This window comes from Zootoca vivipara, chromosome 3, assembly GCF_963506605.1.
Source record: "Zootoca vivipara chromosome 3, rZooViv1.1, whole genome shotgun sequence".
Classification (NCBI taxonomy): Eukaryota; Metazoa; Chordata; class Lepidosauria; order Squamata; family Lacertidae; genus Zootoca; species Zootoca vivipara.
The window spans coordinates 42,675,037-42,695,086 of NC_083278.1; the positions used below are offsets into that span (position 1 = coordinate 42,675,037).

At 38.5% G+C, this 20,050-nt stretch overlaps 1 protein-coding gene across 3 annotated transcripts in view; it reads right to left on the reverse strand.

The window, feature by feature from the left end:
• EPHA7 (EPH receptor A7) overlaps positions 1-20,050 on the reverse strand; it is a 158,614-nt gene that overhangs the window by 101,106 nt on the left and 37,458 nt on the right. For 2 of the 3 annotated variants that reach the window (XM_060272603.1, XM_060272602.1), the window contains exons 3-4: positions 4,923-5,078; positions 3,703-4,038 (exon numbers count right to left, since the gene is read on the reverse strand). In XM_060272603.1, the coding sequence (XP_060128586.1) occupies positions 3,703-4,038; positions 4,923-5,078 (492 nt within the window). The other variant, XM_060272604.1, reaches the window with a different exon arrangement.

Here is a 20,050-nt window from a genome sequence, read left to right on the forward strand (position 1 = left end):
AAGAATGTTTGGAAACTGAAGCTTGTGCAGAATGTCATGTCCAATTTGCTTTGTTCTGCGAGCTTTGCTGACACTACTGTATTGCACCAGTCTTGTCCAAATTGCACTGGCTTCCAATTTGTTTCCGGGTACAATTCAAATTGCTGGATCTTACCTATAGCTTTAAACCAGGGTCCCCAAACTAAGGCCCGGGGGCCGGATGCGGCCCAATCGCCTTCTAAATCCGGCCCACGGACGGTCCAGGAACAGCATGTTTTTACATGAGTAGAATGTGTCCTTTTATTTAAAATGCATCTCTGGGTTATTTGTGAGGCATAGGAATTCGTTCATATTTTTTTCAAAATATACTCCGGCCCTACACAAGGTCTGAGGGACAGTGGACCGGCCCCCTGATGAAAATGTTTGCTGACCCCTGCTTTAAACACTAGAGCCAGGGTATTTGAAAAGCTGTGTCTTCCTTTATGAACCTGCCCGTAGTTTAAGAACGTTTCTGCTGTATATGCTCACCAAAGGAGGTAACAGGGATGGAAACATGGGACAAGGCCTTTTCTTTAGTTGAATGAACACCCTTCCTGTGAACATCAAACTTGCTTCATCTTTATTTAGTTTTAGCGGGTAAATGCAACCTTTTTCATTCTGCAAGGCTTTTGCCCAATTTTAAATGGGATTAATCACACTTTCTGTTTTAAAATGTGTTTTCCCCTATTAACTGGTTTGTCATGATACTGTTTTAAAGTTCTTATGTTGAAGTTTTTCAATTATAAGTAATTTCGGATGCCCTTTTGGGAGCAACAGGCAACTTAAGAATAATTTTATAAAAGTGAATAGAGAGATATTGGACAATTTGCAGTGCTCTGTAGAAACTTTAATTACAGGAAGGAGATTTAGAAAGCATATTCAGTATCATAACCAATTTCTTTCTTTTATGTGAAATCATTTTCTTACCAACAAAAATTATCACTTCTTTTCTGTAGATCAAGGCTTATTCATAATTCTTAGAAAAGGAATTGGAGCATTAAATACTCTACACATTTTAGAAGATTTAAAAACTTAGAGGCTAGCATTAGCCACAGTCATACTGGTGGAAGAATGGAAAAGAAAAAGGCTGTTTAAAGCTGATCTTTAGCAGTTTTGTTTGCCAGGACACTAGTGGGTTCTTTCACATCACAGATGTGGCTGAGCCTGGCAGTGCCATAAGGAAAAGGCTTTTGCAAATATACACAGATATTCTGAGTCCTGCATTTGATTAAACAAATTAATACTTGAAGCTTAGCCTTCCTTCTTTCTTTTTTACACAATAACACTACTCTCTGAAGCATGTTAATGGATTAAAATATGTTTGAGCTGTTGTCAAATAACAATATTTTCCCCCTGTCCTTTCAGTAGGTGAAGGCATACACTGAGTTTAATGGAACCTGCTCCTAGGTAAGTATGTAAATTCACAGTAAAATAGGGGAGTTTGAACATTTCATGTTCCTTCTGAAAGCTGTACTTTTTCACCATGCCTTGTGCCTCACAATGGAGAAAATGAAATTTATATATATAACAATAACCATAATGCAGTATATGCTTCTGAGATGGCACTACAGCATCCTAAAGAATGTGCTAGCACTCATCCAGCAATTGTTACTTGGTCCAGCAAATCCAGAGACTATCTAGCTGCACCTGTGGATTAAATAATGCTATGAGGATTACATTCCCCATGGCACTCAGCAGGATGTCATAGCAGAATAGGACAGCAACATGCTTTAGACACCTCTAACACTGCAATGCACAGACAGTCCTGCTCTCAGCCCAAGTCAGAGCTCTCCTCTCCATACCAACAAACTGAGAAATCATGTTTTGGGAATCAGGAAAAGCACTGCAAGGAGCTTTCAGAACCTCCCACCTCCCACAATCCAAATCTATAAACTTCAGACATGATACATGCTGCTCCTCATTTGGATGGATGATTCCCTGGGATTAAAAAGAAAAACAAGGAAAAGCATACTTAAAACAAAACTATTTATAAAATGATTCTAGTTGAAACTGAAGAAAATGACCAAGAACCCCAGGAGGTGCCTGGAAGAGGATACACAAAAAAATTGTATCTCCAAATTGTTGACAAATCCATGAAATAAGAGTGTAGCTGCCATGTGAATCGTCCCTTTACAAAATACTGTCCTGTGTTCTTAAATGAGAAAAAGAATGTAAATATAATGAATACATGGATGGGGAATTTTTTTTAGCATAATAAATATTTTCACTAAAATATTTTAACTAAAATATTCATTGCAATTATCTACAGAATGTGATATAAAAATATAAAAAGTATTGAAAACATGGACAAAATCCATGTCCTATTCATGTGTCCTTATGGTGGAGGAGTCCAGATGTGTCTACACTTAATACTTACAATATCTGGCATGCTGCAAGTCACATGCACCTGAGCAAGGGATGAGGAAGAAAAGGGATGGAACGAAGAGAGCTCAGGAGAGCCCAATGCGGATACTTGTCCTGCTCATGCAGTAGGAAGTATACTGGGCATGTTATACATACCCCTTAGCAATGAGTATTCAAGAAGCAACTTCTAGACATTCGCTAATTTCCCTGCTCCAGAGTTATTCATCTGAACCCCACAATATTGAAAATATTTTATTTTTTGCTTAAAACTCAGCTGGCCTGTTGCCGTTAGTCTACCTCCTTTCCTACCATCAACACAAGGCAAAATGCAGCACAGACCTGCTAGAACATCATTTTTATCAACAAGCAATTCATCATTTTACATTCCTGAATAGGAGACTTCCTATTTCGACATGCAAAGATCACTAAAACACATTTTGCCCCTTGGGTGATACGCTAGTTTGATTTTATTTTTCCTGACATTTCACCTGTCAGATTATCATAAATGTAAGAAACAAAGAATAATTGTCACATTCTCACTGGATCTCATCATCAAATATCTGGAAGTATTAAGCTGGAAGGATAATCTTGGGGGAAAGGATGTGAATACCAAAGGCATTATCCTTAACTCAGATTCCAGTAGAGGATTTAAACTGTTTCAGAACAAAATATAAACAGGTTGGAACTTCCCTTTTAAGAATTTGAAAATACTAGGGTTTTGCTACAAAGAAACCAATACACACACACAAACCCATTGTATCAATACAAATGATTATTTATGTTTCTTTTTGCATTAAGAACATATAGTAAGTTAAATTTATTAAACACTAACAAACCAACATGCTGAACTAACAAACCACCCATAACATACCCTTAATGCATTCATTGAAATTAATGGATCCAAAAGTGCTTAACTTCATACCCTTATAACATAAATAGCTAACAGCTTGATCCTACCAAGGTAGCACACAGAAACAAAGGTCAAGATCAGGCAAAAGAGTCAGTTGTGGCACAACAAAGGAGTTCTTGTCTTTGACTGGCATTACAATCCAGTCTCACCCCTTGCAACAGGGTAGTGGTTAGCACTGACAATCCTGTGGCACTCTACAAGTAGGCCACAAATAGCCCCATGTGCTCCATCCTAAAAGCCACATGTGCCACTAGAATCAAAACAATGTTAAACTAGCAAAGGGGGGGGGGGTTTGTAGGGCCTTACTACAGGCATGCACAATATGTGCCTCGCTTTAGCTGCCGACAAATACAGTGTGCAACAATCCCTTGTGCATGCGCTTTAAAAAATCCTAGAGTTTGTTTACTTACCTGCTTGACCAGTGGTAACCGTAACAGCTGCGAAAAGCCTCTGGGAGCGGCTTAAATCAGAAACGCCATTTACAGCTTCAACTTCAAAAGTGTAGTTGGCATGAGCTAACAGGTCCAAGACGGTGACATAGTTGTCTGCTAATCCAGTTTGCTGGGGCATATATCCAACATTACTCCCACAGGGAACACATTCCCCCTGCTCCCAGCTGCACCTCTTGCACAATACCCTGTAGGTCACGTCGTTTCTTCCTCCGTTATCAGCAGGAGGGCCCCATTCCAAACTCACAGTAGTTTGGTTAATATTGAAAATAAGGTTCTGTGGTGCAGATGGAGGTCCTTTATTGAACACAAAATACAAAAAAGGGAGGGAGGAGTTAAAACAGAAACCAGCAGGGGGAAATTTAGCTCATGTTTTAATTACCTAGGCAAAAGCTTGCCAGAACATAAACTTTTCATTATATTTACTACAAGCTACCAAAAAGCCTGCTTGAACTCACTTGACAAGAAGCTTTATTTATTTTCCATTAAGGAAACAGGATAGCCGTTCTCTGTGTATTTACTACACCTAGCTTTAGCAGCTTTTCTTCTGTGCAATTAAAGGGATAAGTTAATGTACCTCTGAAGCTGACTCATACAGAATGCCTCCAGTTGATTTTTTGTGTGCATTAAACAGAATACATTTAGATCCTCTTTACCCGGTTTTGATGCAATTTACAGCTTTATTTGGGTGGTTTTGTCTTTGACCGAACTGCACAAATTTGTTCCTTGAATCACCAGTCTACATAGGTAAGTCTATTTGCAGGTGGAATGCCAAGCCAGATCCCATTGTATTTCCACCAAACTCCCTATCTACATGGATTACTGTTCATTTCACATGTCACACATTTGGTGCAGTATCACATTAGGTTTATATGACAATGCAAATATATGTAGGATAACCATATTTTCATCCTCGTCACAATATTACATATATTTGCATAGTGTGTTCTCTGGGTTATGTTGGGGGCAACAAGGAAATTATATTTATGTAGTTCCTACTGTCTTTACTTTGCCCACTTTGCTGCTCAGCCAGAACTTTCAGTTTCAGACACTTCTAACTCGGCTAGACTAAAGGCCAATACTGTGTACCAGAGAGAAAGAAAGAGCCACATCTTAACAAATGGATGTGCCTGGGGCTGGTAAGATAACATTCTTTGTGATTATCTACATGAATAACTCACTTGTGCATGCAACATATGGTGGATCAGTAGGTGCCCTGTAATAGCTGTCCTCACAATCGCATCGTGAAGATCCTTCCCTGTCTGAGAAACTGTGCATAGGACAGCGGGAGCACTGCAGATCTTGCGAAGATGACTTGTAGAATCCACGGCCACAGGCTAAAAGATAATGAAACAAACAGATACCATTTTTTTAAACACATGTGCGTTTTAAAGGGATATATGGCTGCAGGCATGTGAAAACGTACCATGTTAAAATGTTCTCAAAATGCACTTTTACTCCTCTTACATATAGTGAAAAGGTCCCACACTTCACTCCCAGCAAAAGGTAGAAGTTAAGAGCATAAATTTCCTGCCAACCTAGCAGTTCGAAAGCATGTCGAAGTGCAAGTAGATGAACAGGTACTGCTCCGGCGGGAAGGTAAACGGTGTTTCCGTGTGATGCTCTTGTTTGCCAGAAGCGGCTTTGTCATGCTGGCCACATGACCCAGAAGCTGTACCCCGGCTCCCTCGGCCAGTAAAGCGAGATGAGCACTGCAACCAGAGTCGTCCACAACAGTCAGGGGTCCCTTTACCTTTAAGAACATAAATTAGGAACTGGAAGTTTCTGGTTTCTAACATCAGCTGAACTTACACACTACAGCTTTCCTTAGAAAAACTATCCTCTCTCAGCTATATAATAATTCCAGTTCCCATAAGGACTACCAAAATAAGGCCTTTCTGCATTTAGGGGGGGAAAGTATGTATCAAACTATTATGTATAATCATAAAAAATCATAAAATAATAGAATAGTGGAGTTGGAATGGATACCAAGGGTAATCCAGTCCAACCCCTTGAATCCAGGAATATTTTGCCTATGGATCAACAGTACCATATCCTTCCCTCAGTACATCCATGGGGGACAGGACTGGACTTTTACAGTACACTTTTTAGAGTACACTGCTGCTGTAATAGGGGATATCTTGTGTCAGTATGGAAGGAATCACCCTTCATTTCCCCCAATCAGATAGTTGTAATTGTTCCCATCATATTATGCTCATGTTACGTATGATCATTGTTTTCGTGTTGTGAGTATTTTCCTGGGGTAGAAGCTCTATCTAAACCACAGCTAATTGAACCATAGTTATCTTTGCTGTTAACTGAAGTAAAGGTCAACCATGCTGTCTCAAAAATAGCACTAAACCCATATATATATATTTGATTCACTTTTAGCCAAATCTATCAAAACAACCAAATGACGAAACAATTCCAGCCCAAAGCCCCTTGTCTCTCCCAGTTCTATATAGAAGGCTACGCAGTGACACTTAGAAAATATTTTTCAACAGCACGTACTACATAAATGCAAGGAAACAATTATTTTTAGAAATGTAAATCTAGTAAAAAATAAAAGCAAAACATCAACAAAGTTAGCCATTCTTTTGCATATATAAATATGCAAATTTCTGATCGTGTGTGCGCGTGCAAAATTTTATTTATTGAAACATATTTATAACAGCCTTTCACACATAGCTGAAAGTTGATACAACAGATTTTCAATTTAAACATCAAACTTAAAAAGTAATAAAATGCTGCTAATAATCCAGGGCAGGATTCTATCACAACTCACTGGAAGTAAGCACCACAAAAGCATGGAAACATAAATACATTTTAAAATAAGTGCTGAAATGCCACTAATGCTAGAACTTGCCTAAGCTCAGAGGGCAGGTGATTCCTTAGAGAAGGCACCACCATAGAAAAAGTACTCTCCCTAGCTGCTGTTAAAAAACATCCATAGGTTGCAGCACAACCAAGAGGGCTTCATCAGGCAATCAAAGCAATGGAGCAGGGTTGTAAGTGAGCAGGTAAGTTGTTTATAACTTTATAGGTCAAAACCAATAAATACGTATGCAAGGAGTCTTATAGACGCACAATGCCTTCATCTCATACAGAGTCCTTTTTCAGCATTGGCTGTCCAAAATGTAGTGAATATCAATGTTTATAGCAATTTATGTCCGAGCATCGTTGTCCCCCCACCCCACCCCATGGAACTGACTGGCACAGAGGGCTACAAATATGGTACATAATATATACCACAAATTATATATAGCATACTCTCTACCTGCCCATACTTTCTCCATGATATTTTTGACAAGGAGCAGAAAACCAATTGGGAACTTACCCTCTTCACCTTTAACAGAAAATCCACTTCTCACTGAAGCCTGCAAATTTTATGATCATTTAAGTTGTTAAACCAATTGTAAAACAAACTCAGGCAATGCTATAAAAGCATATAAAAGTGCATCTGGGAGCAAATAATTTATGTAAGCCCAGCAAACTGCAAGTGAATCACAGGAAAAGCGTGTCTAAAATAATGAGATGGGAGATCTGAACCGGCATGAATTCAAATTTGTATTGCTGAACACAAATAGTAATGCAATCAAACTAACATTTTGTATTTATTCAGTGTCACAGATACTGAAAGTTGTCAATCACAGACAAACATGGCTCCAAAACGGAAGTCGTATAATAGTGGCTCTGGTACATACACTAGATCAGTTGTAACTATCACCACAGGCGTTTTCTAGAAACCCGTTTCACAATAATGTCCTGTAAGTCAATGGATACCACTGTTGCTATTCCCTGGGCATGATTATTATGCCCTCTCACTCTGTTCCACCTGCCCCCGAAGTCGTACCTCGATCAAATGCCTACACATACGTGGGTTCAGAAATCACAGCCAAAGGGAAGAGACACTTGTATCACTCTTTACTACCTGTTTAACAGAAGGTTTCTTCTACTGCAGCAATTTGCCCTAAAATTAAGCAACAATATATAAATTTAATGTAGTAGTCACCAATCTTTTTGGGCCGAGGGGCACATTTGGAATTTTTGAGAAGAAGCTGAGAGCACCAGTCAGAAAATGGTGAGCGCTAGAGGTGCATCCTAACACAAAATGGCTACTACCTCCAAAAAAGCAGAAAATAGAGAAGAGATGGGAAGCTAAAATGGTTCAAATGTGGAAAGATCTATTCATTTTTGTGTTTGTTTGTTGTTGCAAAAATATATATGAAAAAGTCTTGGTTGTTGCTGGTGTGTTGCTGTAGATTAGAATTAGAAAATATAGCAGCTGTGGAAGTTAATTTAACTTAACTTTTGGAGTGTGTGCCCCACCCCCTAGTTAGAACTAGTTACGGTGTCAACATACAGTTGCCATAGAGCAGGCATAAGCAAACTCAGCCCTCCAGATGTTTTGGGACTACAATTCCCATCATCCCTGTCCACTGGTCCTGTTAGCTACGGATCATGGGAGTTGTAGTCCCAAAACATCTGCAGGGCTGAGTTTGCCTGTGCCTGCCATAGAGAGTCGTAGAGTGCTTTGTAGGGGACCTCATCTCACCTCCTTTAACATCACCAACAAACAGCTGACTTTCCTTGAAGACTTCCAGAAAGGAACAGCCAAATGTAATTGGTTCCATAGTCGAACTGCTCTTAAAATTAATAAGCATCTTCACTGAAATCTACCCTTCTGTAGCTGAAATCCATTAGAACTTTCCCTGACCTCTGGGGAAGTAGAGAACAAAACTTTGCCATTTGCTGTGTGACAAAGACGGAGCCAAAGATATAGAGATGGAGTTATATATTTGTGTCACCTAAACAGAAGCCATTTCTTGAAACTGAAAAGGAGAGTCTTTTGTCACATCATACAAGGCTGAGGTAGAGTAAACGATCTTTCCCCGTCTCTCTTTTTTTTGTGGGGAGAAATGCAACTTTGATTTTATAGGCAATAACCTAGAGTGCCCATGGTTTAAAAAGAACATTGCACTGTTATTAGCACATTGCACATTTTGCATCCAGGATCCCAGACTGGATCAGCAATCGCTGAAATGCACTGGGCACCCATCTCAAGGGAACCCTGTGTAAATAGCTCCCTTAGCCCTTTCAAGTGACAAGTTTGGTCATTTTAATCAGCTTTAGAATGCAGCATGTGAAAGCACTCTGGGGTTAGATTAGCAAAGGTAAAAATGTCATTTAGACACCTCCTGTATATTCAGTCTCTCTGGTGATATTTCTAATGCCTCTGAGAATGGGTCCCTTAGGACCAGTGAGGCTGTGATTATTGAACTGTTTGCTTTGCAAAGAAAAATCTCATGTAAAATCAGAACTGAGTAGCACAACAAAATTTCATGGAAGGCTTGTAACACAAGTCACATTTACAAATGAAATCACTGTGGACTCAAGTAGCTATCACTTGCTTTGAATAGAGGCAGACACAGAAGGTTTAAGCTTATATCTGTGTTGTAATCCTCTTCCAGAGCATAAATATTATTTTGGCAGGGAATGCAGGTTGTCCCTTTACCACGGAATATATCCTAAGTAAAAGGAATACTGCTTCGAAAATGTGCACCCTTCTAAATCCAATCTCTCTCACACACAGAAAATACACTTTACAGCAGCAAAGTGACCCTTATTGTTCATGTTTGAAATAAGAAAATATAACTGGGTGACATACAAAAAGCAAAGGATGGCATTCAACTAAGTTCTACTCAGAATAGTCATATTGATATTAATGGACCTAGCTTAGTCAGGTTCAGGGCTTTTTTTTCCCCATGGAACTCAGTTCCAGCACCTTTCAGGTGGGTGCCACTGTCATTCAAAGAGAAAGAAGGAGGCATTCATGGTGACCTCTTTTTCTAGAAAAATAGCACTGTGTCTTTAATTTTAGTAGGTCTACTGTGAATGAAACTTAGTTGAGTACCATCACACAACTCCCGCCTCCTATACACAAATGCAATTCTAAGAATATAAGAAAAGTCCTGATGGATCAGGCCAAACACCCATCTAGTCCAGTATCCTAATCTCACAAAGACCAACCACATGCCTATGAGAAGCTCGCAAGCAGGACCTATGCAACAGTTCTCTCCCCATATACTCAGGGCATGAGGAACTCAATTACACTTCACCACCAAAAATAAAATAAAATACAATGCAGCAATACCATCTCTGAATTTCACAAGTCTCTTGCTTGTTTGTGTGTGTTTGTGTACACACACACACACAAGTTCATCATGCTTGATGTTCTGCTGGATGGAACTGTATAAGGGAGAAGTGCAGTGTGGCTCTGTGCTGCACTGCCTCTCCAAATGCACCTGCTTCCCTGCTCACCAGAGCTTGGAAAGCAAGTGAGCTGCTTCCAGTGCTGGCAGAGCAGCAGAGACAAAAGAAGAGCTACAGCAGAAGGCATGTCTAGAGTGAGATCTATTTCTAGACAGATTTGAGGAAGTGTAGATATTAATATGGCCAACTAGGCAGTTTTGTAGTCTCAATGCATGGATGAGATGATGGCGATGTTGGAATGAGGGTTGGAATTTGTTCACTGGGAAACATTCTGGGACAAGCCAGGCACTTAAAAAGGGTGGCAGAGCAGCTTTTGTGAACGGATTTTGAGGCAAAAGCCAACAGGAGCTGATGAGGACCCAGTTTGGGTCAAATCAACCTCCTGGCGTGAAGATGGAAAAACGAATGAAAATGAAAATCTGGGCGGAGGCACAGAACTGGGCATTGTGCGTACCGGGGCACAGGACAGCAATTCAGAGATACCAAATAATCACAGGCCAAATTGCAAGTGGCGAAGAGAGAAGCTGTATGGAAGTGTTTACATGCTAATACTAGAGGCTTCTGAGCCAATACATATGGGCAAATCAGGAGTGCCTGGGCTTAGAAGAAAGCGCTGATATATGGGTATAAGAGAAACCTTGTAGAATGGAGAGAACCAGTAGGACATGGTTCTCTCTGAATAGAAAATCTATTGGGCCCAGTAACACCACCCACAGCAATTCCTTTGGGACTTCTAGCTTGCCCAATCAGTGCCTTGTTGCTTCTGAATTCCAATTGCTGGAAGCCACAGGAAGGGAACGTGCCATTGTGCTTAGGCCATGCTTGAGGGTTTCCCACAAGCTTGTGGGAGCAGATGGGCCATTGGTCCAATCCAGCAGGCTCTTCCAATATTCTTAGTATTTCAGTTTGAACTTACCTTTCTTTTTATTTATTCTAGTTATTTATCAGTCACTTTTCAAGGCATCTAGAAAAGAGTAATATTGAAATTAATATAAAGTATTTCCGGGGGGGGGGGGTAGGAAGTGCTGCTCAGAGCAGGATAAATTCTGATACCATATTCTGATACCAGTTGCTCACAATCAGATTATTAAACTGAGCAGTCCTGTCTGATGAAAGAGAAAATTTACTTGCTATTAGAGTTAGGACTTTGGTTTATTTTTCTTCCCTCTGTTAAACAGTGAATAAATCTTTGTTTTGTTTCAATATAAGAGCAAACTGTATATTGTTAAGTGAATTTTACTTGGTTTTTCTTCCTTGTTTGTCTGCCCTCTGTATCTTCCATTTTCAATTTTTTAAAAAGTGGTTGGGTTTATTCAGAAGTTTCATTACTGAAGTTATACAGCTACTAAAAATTACTAATAAAATGAAAATACGACAGTTCTATAACAAGAACCCTATGAGTTTCTGCCTTTTAAAAAGAGCTACATAAAGGTCAGGATACATTGCTGTTATGTCCTGGGGTTGTTTTAATGTAGATTTGGAAGGGTCTGAGTTCTTTTATTCTCATCACTGCAACTTTTAGATATTTATGTCATATTAATGTTCCGTAATTCAGAATTGAAAATGCAGTTTGCCAAAACAGGAATCTTACTGCTAATGTTGTGACCTCATCTTGGAAGGACAGATCCAGAATCTTCATTTTAATCTTATTGACAGTGTCTCAGTGGGAATAATTACAATAGCCTCAAATCCAGACCTCCTGTCATTGATATATAACCATTTTTTAATACTGAAAATGAGCAGCATACAAGGTGGCTGAAAACAACATGGTGCAATGAATAAAGGTTTGTGAGTATTCTAATGCAGTAATCCATTGCAATTATCTTGCAAGCCATGATACAGGAGAATCCAGGAATGCAAATTTTTGATTCGACATTGAACACACGGTTCCAGGATATATACTTCTCAAAAGCATATTGTGGGAGTTCACGGCTTTAACTATTACATTAGGTATGTTTTTATTTTAGTGGTGCTATTTTTTCTGTTCTTATTGATGGATTTTTTTCAATAAGTTTTTTAAAATATCTGCTTTTACACATTTTAATTATATTCTGTTGCCTTAAGCTGTTTTTTTTTTTATAAAGGCAGTAAATAAATATCATTTTACACTAGCAAAGACATTTTAAGAACCAGTACATATTCAAAATATGTCTGCAATGAAGGAAGAAACTGAAATCAAAGCATCTAATACAACAAATCAGCATTTAATCGCATGAAAAAGGCAAGAGAAAAAGGAGATTTTATTATCACAGACCACTTTTTCCATTATAGTTCTTAGTCATCATGGCCATGTTAAACAGTATTTTTTTAATAGTCAAAGATGTCATCTGTTATGTTTTTCATGGCACCTAATACATGCTTGTGAGATGGCTGTTGTATTTTATTTGTCTCACGCTATGCAGTGATAAATGCCTAGCTTTAAAATATGTTTACTTTATCTTGCAAATGTTTCTTTTAAACAGCAATAGTGTCTAAAGTCTATGTGTGCTTCCATCAAAGAATTACATTGTATGGTTAGCCAAAGTAAACACAAGACTTTTAATGGCTCCTCAGCAATAGTGTGAATGACATCTCCAAATAAGACTGTCCTCTAGGTGCATACCATCACCAGCTCAATGTTTGCTGTTGCTTGTCAAGAATCTCTCAGACTCGTTATTCCCCTCCACCCAATAATACCCTGGCTGTCATACGTATTTCTAACATCTTTCAAGATTTGCTCACTGTCTATTGTTCTCGCAAAAGAGAAGTGCCCAAACTTGAAAAGGCATTTTCATTTTCATTTTTTAAAAGCTGAACCTAGTAAATATATTGGTTTAATATTGCAGCGTACTTCCATTTTTCAACAAAATATTCTATTTTACTGAATATTGGTTTTTTTTGTTCAGTCATACATCAAATAGTGCATATGCTAATGAGTAAATCAAAGCACCAAGCAGTGACAAATTCAACATATACCAGTCTCCCCACCACCACCACCAAAATGATTATACTTGGTTCATATAACAGTGGCTCAAACTCTCTGCACTAAAATAAGGTTCAGCTCACATGTAATTGTAACAGTCAAACCATTGTTTGCACTCTACCCCTCTGTCTGCACACTGTGATATTGTCTCTGGCTTGTAGTTATGATCTCTCTTCGCTACCCACAAGCTGTAGTCATTAATAAATCTTGCCTTAACTAGAAGCCTAGGTTTGCATGACCTGTTAAACCAAGCCTTGGTTAATGACAGTAGGAAAGAATGACACTGACACGTTCTTGCTAAGCCATAGTTTGGCTTACTTTGACATGCAAACCAGGCTATAATATCCAACTCAAACTATGGCTTGCACAAACCAGAGTTTGCCTCCAAACTAGAACTGGAAATTCACTAAACTGTGAGACCAAAGCTCAGTCCTAGGGACTAAACTGAGATATAGGTGTTGCATCCAAATTAAGTATATAAAATACAAGTATTGCATGTTACTATGTTATCACATGATAACATTTTAATTTGATGCAACAATTGCAACTGAGTGAATCAGTCCAAAAAATGGCCTGTTCAGATATAAACTGCTGAATAAAGAAAGCAATAAGGTAAGGTGGTGTTTCAAGAGGCTTTGTCACAGTGCATTTGAATTAGTTTTTTAATTTAATTTTTCTCTAGTAAGCCTTAATGGCAAGCCAGCAAGAAATAAATCTGGAGGGCTTATGCATAATAATAAACAGAAGCAGACATGTCTATAGGCTTTCCAATTGAAATGTAATTAAAATAATTTAATATCAGATTCGTGTTTTCTTTGGGTAGTGACTTGCTCTAAGTGTTCCAGCAAGCTTTTATTCAAAAGGGGAGGGGGGACATAAACCTTCACTATAGAGCCATCAATAAAACAGTACCCAAAGGACAATCAGATAAGATTTGATGGCTATACAGCCATCAAAAATTTAAGGGTTTCTGTAGCTACCAAGGATGCCTATATGTGCATCACAAGCTTCAGCTGAAGTCTTCCTGTGCTGAAAGTTAAGTAGGTACATCTGTTTGTGTAAGTTTCAATACCTAGAAATAGAGAATTTACACAAAACAATTTGATTCACAGGTACTTAATTTTTTTTAAAAAAAATACTTCATTAAAATGAAATTCAAAACAACTTCCCCTTGCATCAGGATTTTCTAATAAAATAAAGTAAGTTATAATACTGTTCTATAGAATTTCAAAGTAATCCAGGCAAGTATTCTCTCAGTCATCTTGCGATAGTCTTGTAAAACTGAATAATACTGCAGAAAGGATGTGAGACTGAGAGGTAGAAGCTTCCCTAAAGCACTTCATGGCAACAGTGACAATTGAACTAGGGACTTCTCAGTTCATCCTCTTACCTACCACACTAGAGGGACTGTCAAAAAAGAGAGAGAAGAACAAAAACAGGTCGATTCTTAAGACAGCATGCAAATCCTAGGGATTTCAAATGCAGTTGTGCCAGCCACTGACCTATTAATGCTTAGTCCTTTTTCAACTTGCCCAATGGAATATTATCCCCTCTTATCCCCCAAAACACTGATCTGGGGATTCTCCCCCTCACTGAAACAGAGTTGGAGGGCAAGGAGAGTGGGAGAACCTATGAGCATAGCCAATGGGGAGCAGCTGACACACACACCCAGATCAAATGAAACAATAGAAATACCTAACTAACAGACCAATCACGTTGGTTCTGGCCCCCTAACCAAAGTCCTAAACCCTAATAAAAATCCTGGCTGTGCCCATGGGAGAAGCCCTGTTGTGCTAGCAGAAGCCCTTGTTCAGGCTTCCACTGGTGGGGCTAATTTGCTGGAACCTGCCTGACTCCAGAAAAAAGAAGGTTTTTCATCCATTTCTTATGTATACAATTCTTGTAGTCCAAGCTGCTTTACATGCCACAAAAAAGAAGTGGCAGCGGCGAGAATTCTAATCACCAAGTATTGGGAAAAACAGGATATCCCAAGTATAAGAGAATGGCAGGAAAAAGTAATTAATAACTGTATGTTGATCTGGCTAAATTGACAAATTCAGTTAGAGGGGGCAGTAATCAGAAATTCAAACAAAACTGGGGGAAATTCGGAGATTATGTGAAGAAGCAGTGCCCCCAAATTAAAACTTGGATTTACTTTTAATATTCCGTTGAGATCCCTAGAAGGATTGTAAAGGAAAGCAGTATTACTGTATATGAACTATGTAACCCGGGGCAAGGACAAGTGGAAGTCGACCTAAAGAAGAATATATGAATAAAAAATAAACTATTTTATCTGACAATATATGGATATATCATCTATCCGACTGAGGTTATGATTTAGATATTTATTGGCAAGTTGTTGTTTTTTTAGTTGTGTATTGTTAATAATAGGTGTGTTTGGTTTTGTGTAAAAATGTTATATAATTTCTATATTATTTGCTTATATTTTATCTGGATAATTTGTGTAAAATTCAATAAAGATTTAATAAAAAAGAAAAAGAAAAAATGTATATTTTGATTTAATTGTGATGTTTAGCTTTTCATTTTAATTTAATTTAATTGTGATGTTTAGCTTTGTCAACAGTGTTTTACAGATTGCAATTTCTTTGCTGATGGCCTCTTAATTATTCTATATGATTTCTACTGCATTTGTGATGTTTTCTTATGTTCTATCATGTTATTGTTATTTGGTGTTTGTAAGCCACTTTGGGATTCACTTTAATGAAAAGAGGCATAGAAATATAATAAATCAAATCAACAGTGCGGCTACATCTTCCTACTAAATTTTTAAACTGAAAACAGAGAAACAATAAAAAACAATAAAAACAATAAAATAAGACGAACTCATGATGCAATTGAACAAGAACTACAATTGTGCATGGGGTGGGTGGGTGGCGATGTGTGGTTTATATATATTAATCCTTGTTTAAAAGAACTTAGGAAACGAAATAACTTAGCATGGGAATGGCTGGAATGTGGCTAAATAAACCAAGAAGAGAAGGAAGTTCTGTATAGTTGTAGTAAGAGAAATTTTGATAGCTGTGTGACAGGTTTATTTTCTGGAAGTTTTTTCTAGGAGGGGCTATTCCCAGAAACTCATACCGTAACTCCGCAGCTCGAAGTAGTATAGCAGGAGTCACTGCACTGTGAAATGAAGCTGTCTCTGCTAATTGCACACCCTGATCATCAGAACTGTATCTCAGCTGATAGTGTATCAAATCTGCCTGGCTGAACTTGAGGATTTGGCAATGTCACTTTCCACTAAGCGTAATACAGAGAGGTGAAGGGGGGGGGGGCAGAGGAACGCACCCATCTGAAATGATAAAGAACACACAGAGGAAAAACTGATGACAGATTGTGGAGACAGAATAATCACAGATGGAGACCAGGTGGAAGAGGTCAAGTAAGATTTTCAAATTTCGTTTATTTTCATTCTTAAAACCATGCCCTGGTGTGTAAATGTTCAACAAGGATCTGATAAGAAAATGTATTTGTAAATGTGTCTGAACAAGCAAAATGTATTATACTCAAGTGGGGTTTAGCAAAGAAATAATGTGCACGGATAGGGAACGTATATAAATAAATACAGTCCAAATCCATAGCCTTTGGAATTGTTTAAAGACTAAAGCAAATGCAAAGTCATGGAGCTAAATAACTGGAATTGTGTGGGGAGGAGGAATCCTGACAACATGATAGAAGCAATTGCCTTTATTAAAGTCACACTAAAAGAAAAATAAATTATACTACAGTTAGCGGCATACAGTATCTGCTTTTATTTTTCCAAGTTCTAAATGGTTTCTGGATAATAAGGCCTTCCACTTATTGCTGTCTTTTTACTGGCTCTCTTATTGTACAGAACAATATTATGCAGATTTACTCAGAGGTATGTGTCACTGTACACGATGACATTTACTCCCTAGTACATAATACATACGCTTAGAATTGCAACCAACCATACTTTGGGCCCTGTGATCTCCCGCTCCGCCAGCAAAAATAAGATACCTATCGATGTGATGCTAACAAAAAAGTTCCACATATACTATGCAAATAATGAAAGCTTAATGTCTCATTCACCCACCCTTTTTTCCTGCTATTTTCCTTTTTCTATTTTATGCAAGACCTGTGCTCATTTATGTTCCCTCCCTTATAGTCACTTTTAACCATTTGTCCTTGTTTTTATCCTTTTAAACTATGTATGGCAAAATAACATTTTAGTTTTTAATCCCTTTAAGTCTTATGTGTTCAGTTTATCCATATGTTTTATCTTATGCTGGTCTGTGGCAGAAATAAAGTTTGATACTGATCCTATGTTATCTCTCCTCTCTTTCCCCCTTCAACCCCACATTGCCTACAACAAAAAATGTCTGTAACTGACTATAACGGACTATTTAAAAACATCAAGACACTGAATGTACAAAAAATACTTATGGGAAACCTTTCAATAAAAACCTATTATTTGTATTATTATTTTTAAAAAAGAATTGCAACCTTGTTTATTATCACATTTCATGTTATCCTAAATTTCACGCATAGATTTCAGGATACACTGGATGTTCCATTTTATACTCCTAATTATTCCCATAAAATAAGATAGGCTAGAAGATGTGGAGTGGTGTGCTTCATAGTTTGGAGGGATTTGAACCTGCATTTCCTGGATTCAATTCCAATAGACTAGTCACAATACTGTCTTTCCTATTTGGAGATTTCATTTGGAGACTTGAATGAATTTTGAACTTAGTGGAATGCTTGGGAGCAGGGGAAACGTACATTGCAAAGAATGTAACACAGTATGTAACACAGAACGAAACACTGGTTCTTCTAACCAACGATCATTAGCTCTGCAAACTACAGCTGATTGAAGCTGTAGTGCAACTAAATCAGGATGGCCACAGATTTCTCCATGAAATAAATCTACAGTATTCATGGACTGCAACAGCCTCCAAAACCTAAAACAGCTACTCACCAGCGACAACACGCCATATACAAACACAAGCACCACACCCTGTAGCAGACCCAGATGACAACTCCAGCAACACTATTACAGGACCTAATAATGTCATCCACAACACCAGGGGGGTTATTCACCTGTTCATCTTCTAATGTGATATATGTCATCATCTGACATCAATGTCCATAGTACAACAGGCATGCCTCTATGCAAAAGAACAAATGGACACAAATAAATAGACATCCAAAATGGCATAGTCAAAAACCAGTAGCAGACCACATCAGCCTCTTAGGACACTTGGCAGCTTACCTTAAAGTGGTCAAAACAAAAGAACTTCAAAAAGGAGAGTGCAACACGAAACCAGTGAATTACAATTCATCAATTGCCAACTGTCTTAACTCAGGATGTCTAAGTTATCAACTACTTTATTCATTACTTCAAAGGCATAAAGTGTTTCCCCAAGTTATACACATATTTGGGGGAGTGGGTTTGTAAACAGTGAAGTAAGAGGGAAATGAAAAACTGAAGCTTAGAGACAGTGATAATTATGTAATTATCCACAAACCAATATAAATACCTGTAATTCAGGACAGGACTTCATCAGTGCTATTTTTCTAGAAAAAGGGGTACTGGAACTCACCATCAATACCTCCCTTGTTCTCTTATAATGGCAATGGTGCCCACCTGAGAGGTGCCGTAACTGCGTTCCAGCTGGAAAAAAACTCTGGACATCATGCTTTTGACGTGGACTGTAGTCTGTGTCCTCAAGACACCATAAAAGCCTGTTTTCTGTACCAGAAAGGATGGTTGGTACAAACCAGTGGTATAAACCAGTGGCATGTTCAACATGAAACACTATTAGTAATAACCTGAAATCTAGCATAACACACATAAACAACACTGATTTAAAAGGGATGTGCTGACAAAACACAATGAGTGAAAAGACTGAAGTACATGCTTCAAGCATTGGGATTAGTAACAGCTGCACTAATATATGTTGAAATTGAACCTTCCCACAGCTGCAAACATCTATACTTTACCAGGGCTCACCTGCAGCCACTAAGACTAGGCTAGAGCAGAGATGGGATGCTGGTGTATCCTGAGCAGGTTTCTTAAGGGCTGGCAAAGCAATCTCAAATTCCCCAGAGAACTTGTTACCATTTAAAAAGTTTCTGGAGATTCCACTAACAAGTGGAGCTGAAGTTCATGGTTAGTTTGCCCCAGACATTGCATGATTAAAGGTTCTGTACCACTTTGCTTAACAATGTGTATCAAAGATACTCTGGTGCTGTTACCTTCTATATATGAATTCTTCTGTATCTCAAAAATTGTTACCGGTACATCACATAACGACTTCACTGAGACTGAATCACACTCATCCTAACTCAGCTGTAGGCCAACAGATAATTCACAGACACTGTGTCTCTCTAAAAGCAACTTTTACACAGAAGAGACGAGCTCTATTTGAACAGGAATTACAGAGATGTTTCACAGAAGCAAGACCCGAGGAACAACTACACAGAAAACTAGCCCAAGGCTAACCAGACACTTGCAAGATTGTCTGTGTAGGCTCTGGTGGAAATGCAGCTCAGAAATGTAATATTTGTGCAAATGTGCCCAATTAAGTTTAGCTCAGATTTCTACCTTGGTTTTACAACATTGGGAAGGTCAAACTTCAGAGAAGTTTGGGGCTGGGCATTAGATCCAAGTTAAATGTTTTACAGTGATCTGCCCCATTTCTTCCAGATTATCTAAATACATTGTTTCCCAGAGCCCTCCAACTAGCTTGTAACCATATAGCATGGTTATTTATTGTACTTGTAACTGGTGTATTCATATATTACTGAGCAGTGAAACAATCACTATGCAAAAACAACTTCAACACCCCATATTGGGTGGTATCCACATTAGCATGTGCACAGAGCAGCTCGAGTCCACCACCTGCATGGCGATGCTGTCATGCAACACCCTCTAATAACATGACCACCACGCACCAGCAGAAACACTGCCACATAGAACCACATGCCACATGTTGCAAAGGTCCCCAGGCCATAATATATATGCAGGCAGGAGTACTGAACAGGCAGGACCATACTTTTAGCCCTGTACTCAAGGCAGCTCTGTCT